The following is a 25,325-nucleotide window of genomic DNA, read 5'->3' on the forward strand; positions in this document are numbered from 1 at the left end:
CTGGTGGGTGGTTGAGAGGATGGAAGAGATCACGCATGTGAGGTACTTTGATGTTAACTGCCAAACACAGTTGGTGAGGCTGGGCTAACAGTCCCCAAGTCCTGTCCTCAATATATTTGAGTTTGGGTGAAATGAGAAATACTTAGCATAGCCAGGAGGAGAGCTTTCCTGGGGTTCTCACAGGGGTACGCAGCCCCTGCACTGCCCACCTCCTATACTAGGCATACACAGCCCAGCCTGAGTTCCCTCTTCTGGCTCCTCTACCCTCCTGCCAGCTAAAGGGTGCAGAGGGGAGGGAATTGGTGTTGACAGAGGCAGGCGCAAAGCGCTAGCTGTGTCCGGGGACAGAGATGCCCAGAGGAGGTTGCGGCTCTCCTCCATCACTACCTCCCCTTCCCCAATCCCCCGCACGCAATAGCACCCTCTCTCCTCAGATCTGCCAGGTCTCACACAGGCTCTGACACCCCGGGAGTCCGAGGGACTCAGTCCCCACAGGGCGGGGAGGGCAGTGGACCCCGTCAGCCCCCTCGCCTGCCCGTGCCTCAGTCTCCCTCCGCAGCAGGCAGGTCACCGAGCCCAGCTTGGCCCGTGGGAAATAGGGGGGAGGGGCGAGGAGGAGTGGCCCTGAGCTGGAAGGCGGCCCCTCGAGGTGGGGAGGGTAGGGAAGGCCCGCAGGCACGCCAGTGTCCACGGTGCTGCACACACGCCCCCATCCCCACCGCGGCCGCCGCGCGTACGCCCCCGCAGGCACGTCTCCAGGGCTCCAGTAGCTACAGGCCCGCGGCCCCACCCCGCCCCGCCCCAGGGAAGGCTTTCCGAGCCGGGGGCGGAGACGCCGGCCCAGCCACGTGACTCAGACTCGGCTATAAAATACTCAGCTCTATTCCCGGGTCTCCCAGCCACCTGAAGGCTGGACTGGCGCCGCCACCTGGGTCTGGGTGCTGAGTGTCGCCTTCTCCTCTTCGCCCTTCCGGGTTGCTGCTCTGCCCAGCAAAGTCAGGGAGACTTGAGCACGCCCATATCACGAAGGGCGCAACTGAGGTTCTGGGTGTGAGGGTCATTCAAGGTACCGCAGCCTGCCCCCTAGCTGGGAACCTCGGAGAAGACCGTGAGGACAGGGGGCTGGATGGGGGATGGGAAGGGAGAGTCACAGAAACCTAGAAAAGTGATGACACACATTGGCTGTTCTGGTGAAAACGGAGCAAATAAGGAAAATAAAGACAAGTTTACAGAGGAAAGTAGAGAGAGGCTCCTCCGCTGCCAACCTCTGTAGAGGTTGAAAAGTAGAAATCTCCCATAATTGCACGGATAATTTCATCTCCCCAGGCAGACCCAACGCTCCACACTGTCACTGTATCTTAGAAATTGTTCTGTTGGAGGGCACAATCAGGGCAGGCTCTCTGAAGGAGATGGCTGTGAGGAGGTGGCAGAGCAGTCTGGGGCTCGGGACCCCTTAATCATTTGACCCTGGGACTAGGATGGGGGGATCCTAGGCTCCTGACCCACACTTCACCCAGAGTATGCCGGTAACTCTTGGCAGGGCTGTGAGCAGGGTCAGTGGGCAGTACCCAGAGAGAAGTGGTTGGGCCAGTTGCACCAGCAGAGCCTGAGTAAGGTGCCCTCAAAGCCAGCACCCTCCATCCCAGATCCTCCAGCGGTATAAGAGGCCCTGGGGCACCAGGACACCCCTGCCAATCCACCTCCCACCCCCCTGCTGCTCATCAAGGCCCCTGCTTCTGCTTGGGCTGTGGTTTGCTCCTGGAATGCCATTCCATCAAGCTCTTAGCCATCTAACAAGGCCCCATGCAAAAGGTCCTCCTCCAGGGAGCCTCCCAGATGCTTGCTCCTAACCAAGGAGGTCTTCTGCTTCCTATGAGTTCACCCCTCAACTCTACCCCACCCCACCCCCACTGTCCAGGGCCTCTCCTGAGGCATGGACCACATGGTACAGAGGCTCCAGAGTGAGAAGTACATGCTACCTGGCTGTGTGACCTTGAGCAAGTGCCAGCCTTCTCTGAGCTTCAGTTTCCTCAGCTGTAAAATCCTCACCCCTCGGGGCTATTCTGAGGATGGATTGAGATGTTGGGTGCAGAGGGCCCAGCACTATAAACGGGCAGCTGGTCTGTTCATGTCCATCTCCCCCAGACTGTGAGCTCCCTTGGCAGAGACACACCTCCTCCCCAAAGCCCAGCAGCCTGCGGTGGACAGAGGCAGAGGTTGGCAGCGGAGGAGCCTCCCCAGGGAGCCGAGTCACCCTCAGGCTACTGCCCACCCCACCACCTTCACACGCCTGGGTTCTGCCTCTGGCCACAGGCTTCTGTGGGCACAGGCTGTGGTCATCTTGGCCACAGTGGCTAGGCAGGTGGCCAGGGTGCTGGGCAGGCCTGGGAAGCAGGAATGGTGATCCCTTGGGGCCAGAAACACAGACAGTTCCCAGACCAGCCCCTCAGGGCCAGTGGTCACTGGGCAGTCATCCCAGGGCAGTGGAGGGAGGGGAGAAAGAAGGCTGGAATTTCTGGGTAGGGAGTGGCATTTGGGTCAAGGGCTAGGGTACATAATCTAAGCCCTCATGTGGGGCCCTTTACACTCCCATTCTAGGCCAGTGGGGTGAGAGGACTCAGGCCAGCTGAATCCAGCTGCACCAGGCTTCCCCAGGCTGGGCACTGGAACTATGGCCTCAGCTTCAGGTCCTGGGCCCAGGATCCTAGGAGCTGCCAGGTGTGGAGGAAATCTGGGACCCTCCTTAGGGGCCTTGCAAAGAAGATGAACTGGACTTTCAATTTGGCCTCAGGTTTCACAACCTGGAAGCCTGGGAAGTTCATGCTGATGTCTGCTCTAGCTCCGTCATGCTGCAAAGCCACCATGCTGGTCTGTCCTATGGGGTGGGAGGGTTGCTCCCCTGTGTGTGGGCCACTCCTAGCCTTGGGGGCATCTTTCTGGAGGGAAAGCCAGAAGGTTGAGGGGGGACCTTGAGCGTGAGTGGGTTTGAGTGCTGGGCTACAGGGGCTGTGGTGGGAGTGGGAGTGTTGTGTGGAATCTGACTTTGGGTTCTTGTGTGTGCGCCTAGGTGCCAGCTGATGTGTTTGCATTGGGCCCAGGGGAGTGGTTGGAGGGAAAGGGTTGGCAGAAATGCCCGGTCTTCCCTCCTGTTCTCCAAGCCCCCTCCTTCCACACCACCCGCCACCACCACCTGGGGAATCTAAAGAAGGCCCCGAGGAAGGCTCCACTACCCCCTAGGCTTTTGAAGAACTACACCCACTGTGGGGGGCACTCTGTGGATGTGCATGGCACATCTGTGGTACAAAGGAAGAAAATGAACTTTTCTTCTCTCAGGCAGAAGCTTCGCTCTGAGGAAGGGGGGTGGGGGGAGGGGAGAAAGGATTCCCAGCCCCTGGGCTGGCTTTACACAGGCCATCTGCCCGGTTCCCCATGTTTAACCTCCCATGTACACAAAGGTCACCACCCCAGCCAGGCCCCAGGTCACTGTGGAAGCTTGTACAGGTTTTTGTCCCCTCACTGCCTCAGTCTCCAGTCTGACTTCTCCATTCGTTTGCACCCACTGCCACCACCCTGGCTTGGGCCACCAGTGTCTCTCATCTGGCTACCTGCAGTCTTCTCTACTCAGGACTCCACCTCCGCACCCCCAGCAGTTCCTTCTCACAGCAGCCACACAGTCCTCCTCGAGTGTCAAGGTCTCCTCCCCCTCAGTCCTGAAGCTGACCATGGCGCTCTCAGGGGAAAGGACAAAGTCCTGACATGGCCGTCCAGCCCGGCCTGGCTTAGCCCCCACCTCTCCTGCCCCTGTCAGCCCCCCAGCTCCAGTGAGAGGAACTTCTTTCAGTTCCTACCAGATGACATCCTGCAATTTCTCACCTCCGGGCCTTTGTCCATGCTGTTCCCTTTGCTTGACACACCATGCCTAGCTAACTCCTCAGTCTTCAGGTAGGTCCTAGCTTAGTTACTGCCTCCTCCAGGAAGCCTTCCCTAACTCCTTGTAGGAGGTTAGGCAGACCTCCAACATCAGGGCAGAGTGTGTCTTCCATCCCTGGGGAATACCCCCACCTAGGGCTTGGGGGATGGTCCTTCTGCCTCCTTACCCATCCCTGTCCAGCTGCCAAGCTCCAGTCCAATGCCTCACCTCAGTCCTCAGGTCTCTGAGGAAGAGAGAACAGGGTGACCAGGAAGAAGTGAGGGTGAGGGACAACCAGGGGGCCTCAGGATGACTCCTGCAGCCCTGTCCCATCTGCCCTGGAGAGCCTCACCTGGGAGCTGGTACCACCAACTGCCCCCCAGATCTGCCTCCCCCAGGGCTTCTGGGTCTTGGGTTGCCTGGACCCTCAGGCTCCCCCACTGATCCAGGTTCCCTAGCTGAGCCCCAGCTCAGAGGGAACCCTAGCAACTGAGGTCTTGTCTGATGGGAGGTGGTTGTGAGGTGAAGCTTCTGGAAAGGACCAACCACTAGACAAGGGTGGGCATAAGTGCACACAAGCGAGTTAGTGTCAGGAGTGGGCATTGTGGCAGAATTGAGGCTTACACAGGCCCCTGATAGACATGCCTGAGGAGAAGCCTGGGCAAGCACCATGAGGCTGGGATCTCGGCCCTGTCATGCCTCTGACTTGCTGCAGGATCCTGCAGGCCCTTGCCTCTCTGGTCCTCAACAGTTCCATCCATATGAGGGAGGTACATATTACACTATCGTTAGGATGCTACTGGCTCCTGCCAGGGACAGGCTGAGGAGTTAAAAGCAGCTTCTCGTTTAATGCTCGGGGCAACCTGCAAAGTAAGGGCAGCCCCAGTTTATAAGTGAGAAAACTGAGGCTGAGAGAGGCGACATCATTGCCAAGGCCACTCGCCAGAGCCAGGACCCCAGGTCTGTATGAGGCTGCAGCCTCCAGGCTTTCGGGAGGAAGACTTGGTGCCTTCAGAGGCAGGGGCACCTAGTGGTTAAGCCTGGGCCCCAAGCTGCCGGGTTCCCTTCCCAGCTCAGCCCTCATTGGCTGTGTGACCTCAGGCAGGTAGCTCAGCTTCTCTGAAACATGATGGAAGGATGATGAGAAACTCAACTCTCCGTTGTCACAAGGATTAACTGACCAAGTGAGGGTAAGGAGTAGGAGGATTACTACCTTCACTGTCACATCTCTCCCTCCTTCCCGAGTGTGCATGAGCGTCTGATGGGAGCTCGGGTGGGAGCAAGCCACGCTGAGGGGTGCAGGGATCAGGTGCTGCAGTTCTGCGCAGCCACGCTCTTCTCTTCACCCTTTGGCTGGGAGCCTCCCCCAGGCACCACGGCAAGCCCTCTAATTGCTGTCTAACTGCCTACACCTGGGTAGAGCAGGCATTCTGATCCCATCCCACAGATGAGGAAACTGAGGTTCAAGTGAATTCCTGCCCAAGGCCACACAGGTTGTTGAGTGAGACAGAGGCCTGAGCCCAGGGCCTGGCTTGTCCACGTGTCCCACAGAGGGTCCCCGGCCCCTTCCCTAGACAAAGGATGGATGCTGTGGTGGGTGCTGGCTCTGCTGCCCACCAGTTGGTTCTGACAGGGGCATAACCAGGGCACCTTCTCAGGAAACCAGAACAGGGGCAGGTGTTTTGCAAGACTGCTTGGGCTGGGCCCAGATGGCAGCCTGGACTTTGGCCTCTGTCCCCACCAGAAGAGAGGATGGAGTCCAGCCTCATTTGGGAGGCCAGGCACCTGTTTTCCTCTGCCTGGCAGGGATGCTGGGCTGAGCCTCCCTGTTGCCCATGCCTGGGTGACTGCCCTCCAGGGCTCCCTGTCCCTTCCACATGCCCGTGGGCTTCCCAGCCCTGAGCCTGAGCCTCCTGAGAGTCAGGAGCAAGCCTTAGCAAAAGGGCCTATCCTTACAGCTTGTGTAGGAGGGTGGCAGCTGAGCTTGGGAGGCTGTGGCCTGAGGTCAGGAGTACCCTGGAGCCACTGGGGGCTGGTCTTCTTGCAGGGAGCTCAGCCACTCAGCTGTGTGACCCTGGGCAAGTCACCTCCCCTCTCTGGCTTCAACTATATCTATAAATGGGGCTATTTGTAGCCCCTCAGAGGCTCAAGGAATGTAGATGAGGAGAGTCTAGCACAGGGCCTGGATCAGAGTGAGCTCTTGATAGATTACTGCTATTTCTGTTATATGATTTAATTTTGTTATTATCAGGGTGTGTTTGGGGGTGACCTGAAGTGCTCCGCATAAAATCTAAGGCTCTTGCATGAAGCTTCATGCAAACTAACTCCCATTGTATAGATGGGAGACTAAGGTTTCAGGAGGCAAAGTGGCTTGCCCAGAATACCAGCAACAGACTTTAACAGAGCCAAGAATAGAATGTAATTCCTCGTTCTTTCTCTCCTGCAATCACTTAGCAAGCACCTACTATGTGCTAGGTGCTGTACCAGAGCTGAGGAAGCATGGAAGGCTCCGCTGCAGAGGTGCCCCAGGCCTGGGCCAGGACGGACAAGGAGTTTCTTCTTGTGCAGTGGTGACAAGGCAGAGAAGGCACTCCAGGCAGAAGGAGCAGCCAGAGGAGAGACTTGGAGCTAATGAACTCACTCCGTCCAAGGCCAGTTCTAGGGAACAGCCGGGTAAGTCTGTGCGGCCAGAGCATGGGGTGCATGGCATACCCCAGGGGTCAGTGGGGGATTCACATTCTCTCTGGCCTTGGATGCCATGCAAAGGCCTGGGCCTGCCTTTGGGTCTGTGCTGAAGATAATGGGAAATGAAGCCTTGGCAAAGGGGTTTTCCAGGCAGAAGCTGGAGGGGAGAATTTCAGAGGATGGGCATTCTAAGCAGAGGAAACGGCAAAGGCAAAGGCCTGGAGGAAGAAGTGACTGCCACAAGCACCTTTAAATGAATGGATAAGTGAAGGCAGGGCCCTTATTACTCATGTGAGTGCTGCCTGGGTCTTGTGGGCCAATAGGGCAGGGCCCAGAGTACCCCGCCCCATGCTGGAAAGGCAGGCAGTGCAGGGATGGAGACATAGAGCCTGAGACCTCCACCTGCCCACATGCGCAGCTTCCCTCCCTCAAGGCGGTGCCTGAGGCTGATTACAGCCTGCTGCATGAGCACAAGGTTTGCCCACATGAGAGGGCACACATGGGTGTGAGTCCAGGGAGCCTTCACTAGTCTTCGCCCCTCTGACCTTTGCTCTGGGAACTTGGCAGCTCAGTCCTGCTGGGACTTTGACCAGCAGACTCATGGGTCATGGGTGAGGGTGTGGGTGTGCATAAGCGGCTCCTGGGCTGCCTCAAACACCCTTCCTTTTCTTCACTGTTGGTTCTGGAACCTTTGCCTGTGGGTCTCTGGGCTGCCTGGTGTCATCATTTTGGCATGTGACTTTCTTGAGGCCTGTGGTGTTGAGCCTTAGACCCTGTCTATCTTTATTCCTTCCCTAGAGGTGGGCCATGTCCTCTCCTCCTGACCACTCCCTGTGCCACCACACACAGCCCCCACCCTGTAAGAGCCAGGGACACTGTGGGTGCTTAGTGAAGACTGGCTGTCCAGTGGTGGTACCCTTATGCCCAGAGACTGCTCAGCAGCATTTATCCACCATGCATTTTCTGGCTTCCCCAGTGTCCTGGGCCTCCACGTGCAAAGGGACAAGGAGCTCCAGCTCCATGGAAGTCAAGCTGGCTGAGGTTGCCTGGGCCTCTGGGACTCCTTGTACTGCACTGAGCTGCAGCACTGGCCAGCCTTGCCCTGGAAGCCCCTCTGGGGATCCAGAGACACCCCAGCTTTGCCCTGGGGAGAATGATGCATTAGGTGGGGACGTGCTGGAAAGAATCAGGATCAGCAGCTCGTGCGTAAACATCTCAGGGCAGACCCACTTGTGCTAATGCCTGAGCACATCCACAAGCACTCAGACACACACGGGATCCTTTCCCCCACCTGGAGCCTGACTCCTGCAGTCCCCCTTCTCGCTGCTTCAGGATGGCGAATATTTGGGTGGGAGGTCAGTATCACCCTGGAAGTGGCTGACATGGTTGAGTGTGCAAGGATGTATATGTGCATGCGTTCTTGTGTGTGACAGGTCCGAGTCAGGGGAGCAGGGTGGGAGAGCATGAGTGTGCAAGTGCCTGTGGGAGGGTGAGAAGAAGGCCAGATTTGAGCAAGCAAGGGTGCGTGACCTCCAGAAATGACTCAGGTTCAGATCTGCCCTTGAGGCACCCTTCTTCCAAGCCACCCCAATGGAAGTTGTGCCAGCATCTTCCCACATAAGGCCTGGGCAGCTGAGGGCGGAGAGGGGAGAGGGGACAGACGGGAGGAGGACAAGGATGGAGAGTTCCCCGTGGGTCCCTTTCTCCTCCTGCGTGCTTTACAGTCGGCCTTCACACTGTGCCCAGGAGGCCCTGGAGTGCCCCCCATCGGCTTTCCCGGCTGCTCCAGGCTTCCCATAGCAGCCTCTGCCCCAGGGCCTGAGCAGAGGTGGGTCTGTGGGGACCAAGGGATCCTGAACCCTTGGACCCTGCGCTCAGAGGTTAGTCTCCTCGGAAGGACCTCCTCCTCCCCAAAGAACTTTATCCGTGTCTGACAATGGCCAGCTGGTGTGAGGCTGTCCAAGGGCACTGTTTGAGCATCAAAATAAAACTTGACAATTGCTGCTCCTGCCCAATGCTGCAGAGCTCCGCCAGAGGTAATTATAGGTGGCCTGGGACAGCCGTCTCTGCCCACAGCCCAGAGCTCAGCAGGCCCACGGGACACAAGGCTGCAGGGAGCCCCTGCCCACCCCATGTTGCTCTGCCCCAGGCCTGCAGGGTCAGAGCATCCCAAGTCCCCAGCGCCAGGGCCCTCCACCAGCCTACATGCCTACCAGTCTTGGAAGGGGTCCCTTGGGAGTCTGGGTGGAATCTGGACTCTGCAGAGGATGTGGGGAATGTGAACTTGGTCTCAGATTGGAAGCATAATAAGAACAGTACTTCCAGCCCCCACATATCAAGTGCTCACTACCTACAGGGCCTTAGCTAGCACTTGATGTTCATTAACTCACAAGCTTCTCACAAAGCTCTTGCGATATGGGTGCCGTCATTAGCCCCATTTTACAGGAGGAAAAACTGAGGCCCAGGGAGGCTAAATGACACACTCATTGTCACATGGTTAGGATGTGGCCAAACTGAGCCTCACATCCCAGACGACTCTGAATTCCAGGCCAGAGTTCACAGCCACTAGGCCAGGCTGCCCCTAAAACCACAGGAGCAAGGGTGGGACAGTTGGTAAGTGGCCTGGGTGGAGTTAGACAAGTGCTGGGTGTGGAGGTGTTGGCAGCTGGCACGGGAAGCACAGAGCTCCCCTTCCAGAGGCTCATTCCCCAATTGTGAAGGCTTGTGCAGACCCTGCCTCTGTGGCCCCACAGCAAAGGCAGTAAAGGGGGAACAAGGGTAGGCACGTACAGTCTGGCTGACTCACTCGGTCCTCTTGGCCCTGCCCTCCCCTGGGGCCTGCCCAGATTTTCTCAGCCCAGAGGGAGCATCTTGCCTGCCCCTGTCTGCTCTTGCCCCCACAAGATTCTTCCCCCACAACTTGGGAAAGTGTGTGAGGGCAGGGGCTCATGCAGGAGCTCCACCAGGACTCCTCTGTGCCCCTTGCACCTCCCAGGCCCAGTGGAGATGCCTGAGTCTACCTGGCCTAGAAGCCTTGGGCCTTGCCTCCTGCAGCACAAGGCCCCACCACCTGGGCCCTAGCCAAGATTTATCTCTGGAATTTGCCTTGGAAAACTCTGATTCCTGCTGAGTGGTGAGGGCAGTGCCATGCCTGCCCTTGTCCCTGGGCTCAGGGCCTCGGTCCACATTGCCAGGAAGTTCTTATGGGCATCTGAGTTCTCATACACTGTCGTTCCTTCTCATTCTCTTCTCGCTGTTTCCCTTCTGGCTCCTGGGGAAGCAGTGGTAAAGGGCCCATGTGTTCATATTTCCATCTCCACAAATGGTAACTCCAAATGACTTCTGCACTGACCTTCTTGGTAATCAACAATGAGCCCACAAACCTTTATTTAGTCCCTGCTCTGTGCTGAGAGCTGAGGAGAGGTGAAAGGAGGGGTGGCAGGTTCTGAGGTGGGCTACTGTGCCCCTCTGTGCTTGTGGCAGATATTGCTAATTGATCACAGCACTTCTTGCTGAGCCTGGAGGGATACAGCTCAGAATCTTCTCGACACAGCTCCAGGGAGCCGTTGGCAACCAGCTGGAATTGATAGATCAGTTGAAACCCATTTACCCTCCCTTCTGCAGCCCACCTTCTGCCGAGGATTGAAGCCAGAGTCAGGCCAGGGCTTCTTGTGTAAAGCTGTCCTTGTCCCGTTCCACCTCGCACTGCCCATGCCCTGATTTCTTTGTCCTCGTTCTCAGTGTCTGATACAGGATGGGGAGAGGGCAGACAGGATCATCCATCTTCCCATCTCAGGTTCCTGCGAGGCTGCAATGGCCTGGTTAGGGACTTGGCCCCAGAGTGGCACGGTGCCTTTGGATGGAAGGCATCTGGGCTGCTGGATCTGAGCACCTTCCCCAAGTGCCTCCATCTGGGACCTCAGACCTTCCCCAGACACCTGTCTTCTCAGGGCTGCGCTGGGGCTTGGATACCCCAGGTCCCCTCACCCAGCCTCCTGCTCCCAAAGCGCTCACTGTGCATTCCTTCACAGGTCAAGGACAAGGACAAGATCCTGACCTCTGTCTTGCCCTTTGCAGCTATTCAAATACGTGGATTAATGCTCACTGGGGGCCAGAGCCTGCGGCAGGGGTCAAGGGCCTTCCTGAGCAGAAACAGAGGGTCCCTGACTCAAGGAGCTTGAGGTCTGCAGGGGACAGGGGCATTCCCCAAGGGGTTATTGAGAAAGCATTAGACTCAAGATCAGACAGGTGGGAGGTCTACCCCAGCAATGCTACTTGGGCCTCAGTTTTCTTGTGTGTAAAATAGGGATAATAGTAATAACACAATAACGCCTGTCCCACAGACCTATTTAAGGATTACTCCATCCTTCAAGGGTATTTATGGAGTACTTCCTTTATGCCAAGTTCTGCACTCAGCTCCAGGGATGTGATTCTTCTCTTGGAGCTGAACAGATGGGGAACAGATAGGTCACCAGGAAATGACCACACAGAGTCAGCAGAGCCCACGTGGGGGAAGCCCAGGTACTGTGAGAATCAGAAGAACCTGTGACCCACCCAGGAAATCAAAGAAGCCTTCCTGAAGGAGGAGACTCCTGAAGGAGGAGACTCCTGAAGGAGGAGGATGAATTAGCCAGACTTAGGGAGAAACGTGTTCCAGACAGAGGGAGCAGCCTGAGCAAAGGGGAGGCAGTGAAAATGGTGCATGTGAAAGTGCCTAGCACTGGGCCTCGGCATTTGTTTAAAAAAACCAAGGCAGGCAGCGGGCCCAGGCAGCGTGTCCTAGGTGCTGGATGTGGGACAGGTGAACTAGGTCGGATGTGTCTGGGGAGATGCATTATTTACTGTCCCAGCTATAAAATATTTACATGGGCTTCCTGGTGGTTTATGGTCTTTGCTTTCCTATCTCCGGGCTCCTGGCAGGTAAACCGGTGCCTTGCAGCTCACTCCTGGGAGGAGTCCTGGGGAACCAGAACCAAGCACCTCAATGGGCTGGGAGGACGCTCTGGTCCAGCAATGAGGCCATTTGGCAGCTCTGAGCTCTTCTCATGAGGCATGAGCCCCACAGGCCTGAAGCCCCAGCTCCAGAGTCCCCAGGGCAGAGCCAGGAATCCAGGGTGACAGAGCTCCAGTCTGTGGGGAGAGGCAGACCAAGCTGTGTGGTCTTAGACAAGGTGCTGGGCCTCTCTCATCCTGTTTTCTCCCCTGTAAAATGGGGTTAACAGTAGTACAGTGTTTTGAGGAGTAAATTGAGATCACACAGCAGAGGGGGTGAGTTCAGTGACAGGAAGCCTGAAATTCCTACCTGTTTCATTAAATGTCTGCAGAGTGTAATATTAGGACAACCTGTCAACTGTAGCACACCTCAACTCTTATAAAGTGTTTTATGTGGGAAGTGGGTGCGTTTTAACCTGCTCGAGTTGAGAAGCCAAGAGCTGAGAGCCTACAGAAACCTTGGAAGGGCCTGACCTCGGCCCCCACGGGACGCAGACCAGTCGTCTTCTCTGCTCGGCACCTCTCTTGGAGTCTTTCTAGAAACTTTTCTTGTAATCTTTCGAGAAACTGGCCCGGCTTCCTGTTTATTTCTGGAAAGGAAAAACCCCAGACAGAAGGAAGGAGGTGGGGTAGGAGACCCAAGTGGACCTCTGCTCAGGCCACGTGGTTCCTCCTATTCCTCTGAGAGGGAGCGGCCCTCAACTGGGCAAAAAGGGGAGCCCCTGACAGCTGGAATCACTCCTGGCCCCAGAGGGGTGGGAGGTCTGGCCTCACGGCTGATGGGCTCTTAGGCCCATAAAAATTGGGCTACAGGGAAAAGCAGGCACAGGGCTGGGTGGGCTCCAGCCTGGGACAGCAGGCTGGACAGGATATCAGGTGGGCAGGGATGGTGAGGTCAGCAGACTCCTGAGAGGAGCTTCTGGAGGATCGTGGCCTGAATGTGGATGAGAAATCAGCCTACACATCCAGGGTCCTCTGGACCAGCCTGACTAGCCCCTCCAGATGGGCACAGTAAGGCCAGAGAGAGGAGGGATCAGAATCAGGACCAGATCCCAGGGAAATTCATGCCCTTGCTCTAAGAGTCACAGATCTGTGGTCTTTCAGAGAACAAGTGTTCTCAGGGACCATCTGCTGCGACCCCCTGCCACAGTACACAGAAGGGGAATGTGCCCATCCTGGCCATGTTTGCCTTTAGTCGTTCCTCACCCTTCCCCTGCTCTGATCCTTATCTGTGGAAGATGGGCCAGCCTCTTCAGGCTGCATTCCCCACATTTCTGTGTGGCTTGGTTTAGCCTGTGGAAGGTGGAAGGTGAGGGGACAGGAAGAGAGACACCTTAGGCAATGTTTCCATATGTGGCTGCATCTCTCCTCTGGCCTCAGATCCCCCTGGACAGGCCCAGTGAGGGTCTAGCTTCTTCTGGGTGACCCAAGTATCAGGCAGTAATACTTCAAGGAGAATTAATTGACGAGGTTTTGTAAGTTCGCTGCATTCCCAGACATCCCTCCACAAAGCAGAGGTAAGCTAGCACAGAACTAGGGTGAGGAAGGTGGATCTCCAAAGAGAGAGGGGGCTGGGGAAGCAGGGGATGGGTGCCACAGGCAAGCCCTTTGACCCTGGACAAGTGGCCTTATCTCTCTAGACTTCAGGGTCCAACATGAAAAGAAAAGCCACTCGAAGTATTTCAAATAGAGAGAATTGAGTGTAGGGAATCCATTACACAGGTGATGAAAAAGTGGAGAAGCTACACAGGTAATGGAAAGGCAGCCCAGAGAGTAGCAGCAGCAGGAAGGCACCATCACCCCCAGGCTAAAGGGACAAAGGAGGAGGGAGTAGTGCATGCAGCACTCCTGGAGATCCGCCTCCCCAGAGCCCAGCAGCCTGGTGGATTTTCCCCACCGTGTTTCTCAACTGGGCATTTGTGGCAGCAACTTCCCCATTGAGTGCACACTTCCCTCCCTTGGCTGCAGCCCGGGGCACACAGCTGTCTGGAAAAATTGTCGCTTCCTCTGCCCAGCTTGTCTGTGAACTGGAGAGGCTGGGGCCTACGCATTGCCCCTACAGTGCACAGAAGGAGAGCTGGGGGTCTGCTGGGCCCACACACCAGGGACTTGGGGACAGAGCTGAGGACTGATGCCCACTACAAGGCACCAGAAACCAAGGAAGTTGTCACCTCTACCCCACCATTTAGACTCCAAACAGCACCAGCCCCTCAGGGTCTTGAGGCCAAAACTCAACCAACCAATGGACCCACAGATCTTTACTGAGCACCTACTGTGTGCCAGGCACCATTATATCACCTTGATTTTACCTGACTCCAAATCTGTGAGGTGAGTATTATCATATAACCCCATTTTACAGATGGGGAAATCAAGACTGATGGGTTAAGTCACTTGCCCAGGGTCCCTACACTAAGATGGGGCTGTATCATTTTACGTTTGTTACCCCACAGCCCTGAGGAATAGATGTGGAGAAACCTTGGTATACACTGTTTCAACATTAGGGGTTTCAAGTGTCTGAGAGTGATTCCAAAGGTCATGGATTTTCTGTCATTTGAAGCATTCTAAGGCATGAATTTGGACCCTGCACAGTGAAGGCTGGTGGCAAGAATGAGTCACTGTTCTTGAGGCTTAAACGAAGTGAAGCAGGCTGAGCTCTTTGTCAGCACACTGTGGGAAGGGATGGGGCTATTAGGCTGTGGGGTCAGGTTACTCACCCCCCGCCACAGTTGCCTGACCTTTAGCAGGTCCCTTTACCTCCTCAGCTATGAGATACATAATCTTGACCTTGAAGGTTCTTGTGAAGACCTCGATCATGTACATAAAGGTCCCACCATTCCAGGAACATAGTAGGGGCTGTTGGGACAACGATGTTGATTATGGCCCTTACAAACGGTGGCATGATTCAGGACTATGTGGCAGGTCAGAAGACCTGAGTTGGTAGGAGCTCCAAGGGCAGGCATGGTGATCTCAGGGGGCCAGTGTGCCAACAGGGTTCAGGTCAGTGAGATGTAAAGATCAGGTGGGCAGGAGGGGCTGCTGTGTGTGCACAGGGCTCTGGCCTTTGGTGTCAAAAAGGCCTGGGTGCAAATGACAACTCTGCCCTTTCCTGATGGTGTGACCTTGTGCAAGTTATTTCAACAGGGCCTCATTTTCCTCCTCTCTAAAATGGGGGTGACATCACTGCCCATTTGCTAAGGTGTGTTGAGGAGGTTAAATGCAATGATATACCTGAAGCACCTGGTATGTACCGGGCACATGCTAACATGTACTTGACTGGTACTTGACTAACATCAGTAGTTACTGTTATTTAACATCAGTGGTTTCTGTTATTTTCATGAAGGTTGGACCAGAGCTTCAGGGCCTGAATGGCAGTTGACGGTTCCTCCATGGCCCCAACAGTGGTTCCAGGCCCAGCAGCCTTGGGCCCACTTGCTCCCAGCTTTGGCCTTCTCTAAGGGAGGATTCCTCTAGTCCCGCAGGGAGGAGGTTTTTCTCCATCACTTCTTATCAGAATTGGATTAGTGGGTAGCTGCTGAGGCCTCCTGACTTGCGGTGCTTCTGACAGCTCCACCTGCCCCTATAAGGTCACTTAGGAAATAGCTCTGGATACCCAGCTGTGAGGAGCTGGCTCCCCTACCCTGGCCTCAGCTCCTGTGTCACTCTGCAGAGGCCCTCCCTGACCACCCCATTGAGGTAGGCCTTGGGATCACATCGCCCTGCCTTCCTGACTTCAAGGCACTTATCGGGACCTAGAATTGTTTTATCAACTTGATTATTGGTTTACAGTCTACCTTCCCACACCGGGAGGAAAGCTCCTTGAGGCAGGGTTCTCGCCTGTATCGTAGAGCCCAGTTTGGTGTGTAGCACTTAGTATGTACTCGGTAAACATTTGCTGAATGAATGAGTGAATGATAACCAGGGAGGCAGAAAGTATATCTTGGTGGGAGGCACAAGAAGAACACTGGACAGAGAGGCAGAGGCCTGAGTTCTAAGCCCAGCTCTGCCCCCAAAAGCTGTGTCACCCTGGGCCTCAGTCTCCCGATTTGTACCACGAAGTCTTCGGGGAGAGGAGCTCCAAGATCTTTTCAGTTTCCGATGTTCTATGCCTCCAAGAGGTCCCTGCCAAGCTGCAACTCTAGGAAGCCTTGTCAGCCTCCTGGTACCAGGAAGTCTCCATGACAAATGCAACCAGGCCTGTTTTGAAATATGTTCTCGGATTGGCTGTGTCTGGGCCATGAGTGACTAAGCCCAGAGAATTCTCCCCTCCCTTGGGGCCACCTCCCATAGCACGTGACTTAGGGCACCCCACACACAGGAGCACACGCACATGCACACTCACATAGGCTCACACACGTTCACACATGCACTTACACACTCAATCTGTGTGCACACACTATTATACCTGCATGTACACACTCACATAAACTTGCTCACACACACCACACAACACAGGTGAAGACTTGCACACATATGTACTCATATACCTTCTCACTCACATTCACACTCACATACACACTCTCATACATGCCCAGGTGCTTACACGTTTGCATACACTCGCATGAACACACGCATACAGTCACATTTGCACTCATACATACTCACACGTTCATTTGCACACTGCCATATACGCACACTGTCACTTACATCCATGCACACTCACACATGGACTCACACAATGCTTATATACTCACACACTCATGCTTGCACATGCTCACATACTTTCACCATATACACAAATGCACCAACACAGTCTCTCACACATGTGCTCACACACTCAACCTGCATACACACACTCATACAGACACACACTCTCACACATACACTCACACACTGGCACATGCACAGTCATACACATACATTTACTGTCACACATGCTCCCTCATGTCATCATGCATAAACTCCTTCAGTCACACACACATGCACACACTCACACTCACTCACATTCACACACACCCATATGTTGCACAAGCCCAACTCCCACCCATCTGGCATCTTGTCCTTCCAGAACTGCCCAGGCCCGGCCTCATCTGATGGCTGCTCCCTGCTCTCTTTTCCCTTTTAGTTCTATTTATTTTTCTTAACCACAGTGAACATATTTGGAGAAGGATCTATTTTCACCTTATCTGGAAACACATTTCCCCTCAGCCACGAGCTGGGCAGATCAGTGAGAAGTCTCTTGGCCACTGCGGCATGGGCTGGGAGGGCTGAGGCGAGGCCAGGATGGAGACCAGAGAGCCACAGAGGCAGAAGGGATCCTTGGGACGGTCTGGCTGCCCGAGCTGGGGCCACTGCCTCTGCAACCCTGAACTTTTTTTTCTGAGTAACCCTGAACTCAGGGCAGCTGCTCCCCATAGAGGTAGATGTGGCTGGGAGAGTCTGGCCCCTCTCTTTGCTCCTTCCATCAGATGTGGGGGTGCCCCTAGCTCTTTATTACCTCTCTTTTCTATAGGGGAGTTGGGCCTTTATAGATCATCTCATCCCTCTCAGTTTTCAGATGACAAAAAAAACAACACAAGAGTTATATTTAGTGAACATTTCCTCTGCCCCAACCTGTGTAAACCCCCTGCATGTGTCATTTCTTTTCAGCCTCACTACCACCTCGAGAGATTGTGCAATTGTCCTCTCATTTCACAGATAAGAAAACTGAGGTTCAGAGAAGTCGAGGGACATGCATAGGGCCCACAGCAGTGAGAGCAGAGGAGACCCCTTATTGCTCAGGCCCCAGAAGCTTCACTGTCTCCAGCATTCACCCTGCAGAGCTGCCTGGAGATGACCAGGGTCTGTGTGGCTGGCCCAGGCCAGGTGGTGGTGGGTTTACACTGAGACTCCCTGAAGGTGCTTACCCAGGGGTGCCTGCTCTTTTGTTGACCTAGGTGGCTGCCACGCCCAGTCAGCTTCTGGCTGCCAGGTATTGATCACATTGTTGTTGGGTGTGGCAGAGCAGGCCCTGGGAGGGTACGTTCCACAGACAGAGCCTCTGAAACCTGAGGCCCTTGTCCAGTTTGTGCCTCCTCCCCTTTTGGAGCAGTGTCCCTTCCTTCATACACACGCTCCAGTGTGACAGCCCTGGGAGGCAGAGCAGGGCAAACCTTCATGCCCCAAGCAGAGTCCCACAAGACCCAGCAATCCCGCTCCTAGGTACATACCAAGAGAACTCAAAACATGTCCACACAAAAATCTTCATGCAAATGTTCATAGCAGCATTATTCATAATAGCCAAAAAGTGGAAACAACCCAAATGTCCATCAGCTGACAAATGGATAACAGAGTGTGGTGTAGCCATAAAATGGAACATTAGTCAGCCAATAAAAAGGAATGAAGTACTGATACATGCCAAAACATGAATGACTCTCAAGAATATTATGCTAAATGAAAGAATCTAGATGCAAAAACCCTTATTCTGTATGATTACAATTATATGAAATGTTCAGAATAGGCAAATCCAAAGAGACACAGCATAGATTATTGGTTGCCAGAAGCTGAGGAGTAGGGGAAAAGGGGAATGCCGGCTAATGGGTATGGGGTTTCTTTTGAGAGTGATGAAATTGCTCTAGAATTAGATAGTGGTGGTGGTCGTAAAACTCTGTGAATATACTAACACCCGCTAAATTGTGTACTTTAAAAGGGGTGAATTTTATAGTACAGAATTGTGAAAATAAATTATATTTTAAAATATTTAAATGAGCCTAACAAAAAAAAAGTCAAAAGAATCTCTATTGGGGTGGAGGATGGAGGTCCAGAAATATTAAATGCTTTTCCAAGGTCACAGGGCAAAATGCTGTCAGCCCTGTCGATGTAAATGCGATCACAACAACACCAATAACTCCTATTTGTTGAGCATGCTCATTCCATGTGCCTGGCAGTGTGGAAGCCTCTACATGCATTACCTCACTTAATTCTCACCATAACCCAAGGGCAGGTGTTATTATTATGCCCATTTTATAGATGAGGAAATGGAGGCTCAGAGAAATGATATGACTCGCCCAAAAGGCATTTGAACTTAAATCCGTCCATCGCCAAATGATGGGCAAAATGATTCTGTGTGACGCGCTTCTTCTGCTGTTGTTGTTTGTTTTGTTACATGGCACTTGCGCCATCGATGCAAAAAGAAAGGAATGCAAGTTGGTGCTGCTGCTGCAGCTAAAAGGCTGTCAGGGCCCAGGGAGGGCCTCCTCTGGTTCCAGCTCCACTCTGGTCCCCTGTCTGGGATCCTGGCCTTCTTCAGGGGCAGAAGCTTGTGAGTAGCCCTTGAAAAACTGGCCCAGGAGAGTCTGGGGTAACTCTCCACGCTGGGCTGCTATTCCAAAGACAGGAAACATAACATGTGCACAGGCCAGGGGCCTCTGCTCGTTCTGGCCCAAATTCTTTGGGGTTTTGCATAAACAAGGGCAGCCTCATTTCACCCATATGCGACCTTTCTATGTGTGTAGCCCTGGGTCCCAAGAGCCAGGCCCCAGGGGCAGTCCCTTCCTACCTAGCATGTGAGAAGCCCTGGCTGTCTGTACCAGGTCCAGGCCAGCCATGAGTGAGCCAGGGGCACTGCCTCACCAGGAGCTTTTAAAATCACTGAGAAGCAGCTTGTGGAAATGATAAAGGGAGGCCTCAGAGGGCCCATATCCTGGGCTCAGTCCCAGCTTTGCTACCTACTAGCTGGGTAACCCTGAGCAAGTCATTTTACTTTTCTGAGCCTCACTTTCTTCATCTGTAAAATGGGAATAATAACTCATAAGATTACTATATGACTTTTATAATCCCATCTTATAAGATTGATGAGAGGATTAATGGAAGTGATGCATGGAAAGTAGGGACCCGACTCTACAATATTAACCATTATTACACTTATGGGGGCCATGGACCAGAATCAGAAAGCCTGAAGGCTGACCCCCAGAGCAGAACACATATTTGAATACTTTCATACACGCACACCTTCATAACCCCACATGCTCACATGTTGCATGCACTGCACGGGATCTTACATTCACACTTTCACGTCCATACTCACATATAAACTCACAAGCATGTACCCATTGATGTGCATGTACACATGCACCCACCCACAGACTTTATATATCTGAAGGCAGACCCTGGCAAACAGGCCTGCATACACAGGCAAATGCACACTCACCTTCTCATCATGCATGTGAACACATGCTCCTGAATTTGTATTCATTCACACACGCATGTCTACATCTGTGAACTTGTTCCTCTTCTCAGGGCCCCCAGCTCGGCACTGGCCACAGACCAGTAGAAGAACTTCTGCACTCCAGGACAGTTAAAGCCCCTTCCTGGGTCCTCCAACAAGTTCAGCAAGTTCCCTCCTCTGTTCTCTCTGCCTGGCATGTCCAAGCCCTCTTGCCCTTCAAGGTGCAGCTCAAAAACAGCCCCTGCAGGAAAGTTTCCCTGATGCCTCAGCCAGAAAGGTCTGTCCCCTACCTCTGAATTCCTCTTGCCCTTTTTTTCCACCTCCGCCTGCGTGGTGTCGTTCTCATGTTCTCTCCGAGAGGGACCCTGAGCTCTGAGAGGACAGTGATTGTGGCTCATTCACCCTCTCACCGCCTCCCCCCCCACCCCCCCAATGCCCAGCACAGGGTAGTGGCTCTGGAATAGAAGTTGCATTGAAATGAACCATGCTGATAGGTAGGCCTCGAAGGTTACTCTCTTACCTCTGCACAAACTCAATGCCAGAGGAGCTGGCAAAGCCAGGGCCCTGGGGCTGCTCACTCCTAACCCATATGGACAGAGCCTGGGACCCCAGGGTTGCACTGTACACCCTTCCTAGCACAGAATTTCCCCAAGGCCCTCACACAGGCACCACCTCCAGCCCCTGCTGCCCTGACCACTGACCCACAGCCCAATTCTGAGAGCAAGACCCCTTTCAGACTGGACAAGCCTGGGGGCAGATCTCAGGACTTGCTTTGTCTGCTTTGAACAGACTCTGCTAGCCCACTAAAGGAGGCAGATTTTCCTGGGCGCCTGGAGATCTGCCCTCAGGCAGTGCTTCTCAGAGCCTGGTCTGCTGTATCAGAACCACCCAGGGTGCAGGTTAGTGCAGAGTCCTAGGCCCACCCCAGCCTTCCTGAATCAGAACTGCCGAGATGGAGCCAGAGAATCAGCATTAACAATAAACACTCCAGGGGCCAGCCCAGTGGTGCAGTGGTTAAGTGCACACGTTCCGCTTCTTGGTGGCCTGGGATCCCGGGTACGGACACAGCACCGTTGGCAAGCCATGCTGTGGCAGGTGTCCCCCATATAAAGTAGAGGAAGATGGGCACGGATGTTAGCTCAGGGTCAGTCTTCCTCAGCAAAAAGAGGATTGGCAGTAGATGTTAGCTCAGGACTAATCTTCCTCAAAAAAAAAAAAAAAAAACCGATAAACTCTCCAGTTTAGTCCCGGCTAAAGGTCTAAGAGCCACACTGCCCACTGCAAATTCTCGCACTACCATTTACTACACCTTGGGCAAGTCCGTTAACCTCTCTGAGCCTCAGTTTCCTGATCTGTAAAATGGGGATAATAATGGTGCCTACCTCGTGGGGCTGCTGTGGGAGTAAATGAGATCACGAGAGTGAAGTGCTCAACACAGTGCCTATGTGGTCTCAGCAAACGTGGACTATTAGCAGCACAGCCACGTTCTCACACGAGGGGACTTCTGAGTGAGGGGCAGAGGTTCTCCTGTGGGGAGGGGCCCTGTGGAGATCCTCCAGGCAGCAGGAAGCCTTGGCAGGGCAGGGCCCTCGCCCAAGACACCCCGCCACCCAGTGGCTAGTATATGGGGACCATACCCAGCTCTCCCGCGGGCACTAACCTGAGGTCGGAGGCTCACTTGCCATGGCTTCCACCCTGCCTCCTGGCCTGCTAGCAGCCTCCTTCCCTGCCCTGCTGCCCTGGGAACCTGACCCGCTTGGCGTCAGCCCTGGCACTCCCTCCAGCTTTGTAATAAAATAGCCGGCTCAGGTCAGCTTTCCCTGGTGGGGAAGCCACCTGACCCAGAGGGCAGGAGGGAGGGGAGCAGCCTGAGGGAACAGCTCCTTCAGCAACCACCAATTACAGTCTGCTCTCTCTGGGAATCACTTGATCCCTAAACCAGGTGACCCCCAGGAAAGAACCCTTCTTATTTGTCTTCCTTCCTTTCCTAATCCTTCATCATTAATTTATCTGTGTATTCATTCATTCAATATTGAAATACCTACTGTATGTCAGGTGCTGGGGCTCATTGGGGATCACCAGGGTTGGCAAACTTTTTCTGTAGAAGGCCAGGTAGTAAATGTTTTCAGCTTTTTGGGCCAAACTATTCTGCTGTTGTCGCAAGACAGTAGCTGTAGACAGTATGTAAACAAATGGGTGGATGTGGCTGTGTTCCGATAAAACTTTATTTGTGAACCCTGAAATTTGAATTTCATGTAATTCTCATGCGTGATAAAATATTCTTCTTTTGATTTGTCCCCCTAACCATTTAAAAATGTAAAAACTATTGTTAGTTGCAGGCCGTACAAAACAGGGAACAGCCAGTGGGCAGTAGCTTGCTCCACGAAGGCCATGGAGTGTGCCGTGCCCTGGGGGTGCCAGGACCTCTGGCAGAGGGAGAGCTTGGGAGAGGCTCAACTCAACTCAACCAAGCCCTCCCAGAGTCCACTCCCTCAATGCCACATATGTTCTCTGTGGTTTAGATATGGGGACTCTTAGGTCTCCCTTGGCGCCAGAAGCTTTTTGAGGGCAGAAACATCTTCAAGCTTTTGGAGTCAGAAAGTACCTAGGTTCAAATACCAGCTTGACCACTCACTAGCTGAATGGCCTTGGGTAAGTTATTTAACATCTCTGTGCCTCAGTTTCCTCATCTGCAATACCTACTTCCTGGGTTGTTGAGAGGATGAAGGAGTTAATACATGCATTTAAAGTGCTCACACAAGTGCCTGACATAGAGTCATGTTGACTCTCATCACAGTTCCTTCTCCCCAACTCACCCCAGCACCCAGCATGGCTCTGGGCACACAGGACCTGCTCAGTCTGTCCTTGCTATGTCCTAGGTTCCAGAATGTGGGGAAAAGTCTCCTGACTCCCTGCCCAGTAGCCCTTCTGGATCTGTACCCTGGACTCCTGCGAGGCTTTGCCCTTTGGATTTAGCTTGGTGCGTTTCCCTTTTGGCTTCTTTCCCCCAGTGAAATGATCCCCTTGTCCCTCTCAGACAAGCCCACCTGGATGCCCAGGGTTAGGAGTATGTGGACATGAAGAGCTCTTGGCTGGTTCTGCTCCGGGGATGAGCTGTGGAGGAGTAAGAGGGAGCCTACTTCACCTGCCAGCCCAAGGTCCATGGGGTGGGCAGGTTGCCCAGGTCAAGGCCTTGGGCATCTCAGCCGTTAGGCCAAATAGCTCGACCGTCCAGCACTTTGCTCTCATCTCCAGGTACACTCCTGTCCCAGGTGCATGCCTGGTTTGCTCTGCCTTCCAGAACAGCACCCCTTCCTCCCTCCCTCCCCCTCCAAGAGCCTCTAATACCTTATCTGGCTTCATTCTTTCATAGTCCTTATCATTGTGTGAAACTTTATTATTTGTTTATTAGGATTTTTTTCAGCCTCCCTTCCACTAGACTTTAAGCTCCTTAAGGGCCAGACTTTTGTCTGCTTTAATCCTTACAATTACCCTCACAGAACAGAAGGACAGATAATATCCCCTATTTAACAGGTGAGCATACCGAGGTCACTCAGTTAGTGAGTAGCAGAATGAGGATCCAGGACCAGGTCTGTTTCACAGGCAAAAGCTGACATTCTGAACCTCCACCATAAGACAGAGCTCGATTAGTCTGGCAAGATGGTGGGGGGTGGGGGGATAGGGCACAGGCCTTGAGCCCAGTAGTTTGTTTCCAGCAGCAGTAGCAGCAGTAACAGGTCAGGAGGCATTTATAGGAGTCCTAGGGACCTTCTCTGCCACTGTTGCAGGAGGCAAAGCCACGTGGGCTTCACTCCTGCCTTGTTGGAGCTCATGGGCTGTTTAGACAGAGACACGTATCTAGTCTCTTCACTGCAAAGCTGACTGTGCTGAGAGCTATAAAGGCTTACAAAGTGCTTTACAGGTGCTGTCTTCGTCTGCTCAGGCTGCTGTAACAGAATACCATAGATTGGGTGCCTTAAACAACAGGAACCTATTTCTTGCAGTTCTGGAGACTAGTAAGGCCAAGAGTGCTGGCTGATGTGTTCCTGGTAAGAGCCCTCTTCCTGGTTTGCAGCTGGCTGCCTTCTTATTGTATCCTCGCACGGCAGAGAGAGTTCATCTCTCTCTTGTCTCTTCTTTTTCTTTTCTTTTTTTTGTCTTCTCCCCAAACCCCCCAGCACATAGTTGTATATTTTAGTTGTAAGTCCTTCTGGTTGTGCTATGTGGGACGCCACCTCAGCATGGCTTGATGAGCGATGCCATGTCCGTGCCTGGGATCTGAACCAGGGACACCCTGGGCCGATGAAGGGGAGCACGTGAACTTAACCACTCGGCCCACAGGGGCCAGCCCCCTCTTGTCTCTTCTTATAAGGTCAGTAACCCCATTCAGGCTCCACTCTATGACCTAATTACCCCCCAAAGGCCCCACCTCCACATAGGAGTGGCGAGTGCCCTCAGGGAAGGTGCTTTGGACAGAAAGGGCTGCAGAAACAAAGGCCAATGAGATAGGGCCTGTTTGGGGGCAGGTAAGGGCTCCGAAAGGTTAGAGCCTAGAGTGTGTTGGGAAAGGGCAGTGGTGATGTAAGGTGGTTGTGAAAGTAGGTTGGGGTCAAATCACGGAAGGCCTGAAAGACTGGGAAAGACTGGGCTTCCTAGGGTTGCATAGTAGATAATAAGAACAACCACAGAACAGCTGATTGTGTGTGTTGGGCACTTTATATTTTACAAAGCACTTCCCGACCACTCTTCTTCTCTGTCCTCACAACTGGTAGCAGGCTAGAGCGGCAAGTTCAAGATAGGGAGCCTGGGGTCGGCTCCACGCAGGTACAAGTTGTGTAGATTTGAACAAGTCACTTCACATCTCCAAGTCTCACCTTACTCATCTCTAAGAACAGGGCCCAATGCTCAGCGCTTTAGGAAGGATTACACAAAACCACCCATGTGAAAATGCTGTTTTTAGCTTCTGGCCCACAGTTCTTTCTCTGTAAAATGGGGACAATCCCTGTGCAGCCTAATCAAGGGGGCGGTGTCTTCGATTTCGTAAGCAAAGGCCAAATGGCAAGAATCTAATTAACGAGGCCAGGGAAGTCGTTTCTTGGTTGGCATGCTGAGCGCCTCAGAGAAGGGACTTTGGCTACTTTAACGGTGTCTCTTAATATCGGTCATGGTAGTCAACTCATTTTGGACAGCGAGGGAATAAGCACAGAGCATGCACAAGCAAGTGCAAAAAACACAGGAGACGTGGTGCTGGCTCACTAACGTGCCCCCAGCCGACCCACTTAAAGGGCCAGAACACCTAGTGCCCCGCCCCCGCCGTCCGAAGATCACCAATCAGTGAGCGAGTCGCTCCGTGACGCTATCTTCTCGCGACTAAGCGGGCTGGCGGCGGCGTTTCCTGGTGACAGAGCCCGGGCGCCGAGGGTATGCGCCCCCAGGAGGTGCTGGGCCGGGCTGCCCGACTGGCCTCCTCCGGTCTGCTCCTGCAGGTACTCTGTTCGGCCGGCCCCAGCCTACCCCGCAGCGGGCATTCGCGGGGAGGCGGCTCTGGGGTCCTTAAGAGCCCGCCCCGGGGCAGACCCAGTCCGGGCGTGGACC

The 25,325-nt window shown here is 53.8% G+C and overlaps 1 protein-coding gene across 4 annotated transcripts in view; it reads left to right on the forward strand.

The window, feature by feature from the left end:
- The first annotated feature begins 2,583 nt into the window (after positions 1-2,583).
- RFT1 (RFT1 homolog) overlaps positions 2,584-25,325 on the forward strand; it is a 63,481-nt gene continuing 40,739 nt past the window's right edge. For 2 of the 4 annotated variants that reach the window (XM_070577092.1, XM_070577091.1), the window contains exon 1: positions 25,086-25,216. In XM_070577092.1, coding sequence (XP_070433193.1) covers positions 25,154-25,216 — 63 coding nt within the window. In that variant the 5' untranslated portion in view covers positions 25,086-25,153. Of the gene's footprint in view, positions 2,719-6,364; positions 6,584-25,082; positions 25,217-25,325 lie in introns of those variants that run through there. The other 2 variants (XM_070577090.1, XM_008513137.2) reach the window with 2 other exon arrangements.

This window comes from Equus przewalskii, chromosome 15, assembly GCF_037783145.1.
Source record: "Equus przewalskii isolate Varuska chromosome 15, EquPr2, whole genome shotgun sequence".
NCBI lineage: Eukaryota > Metazoa > Chordata > Mammalia > Perissodactyla > Equidae > Equus > Equus przewalskii.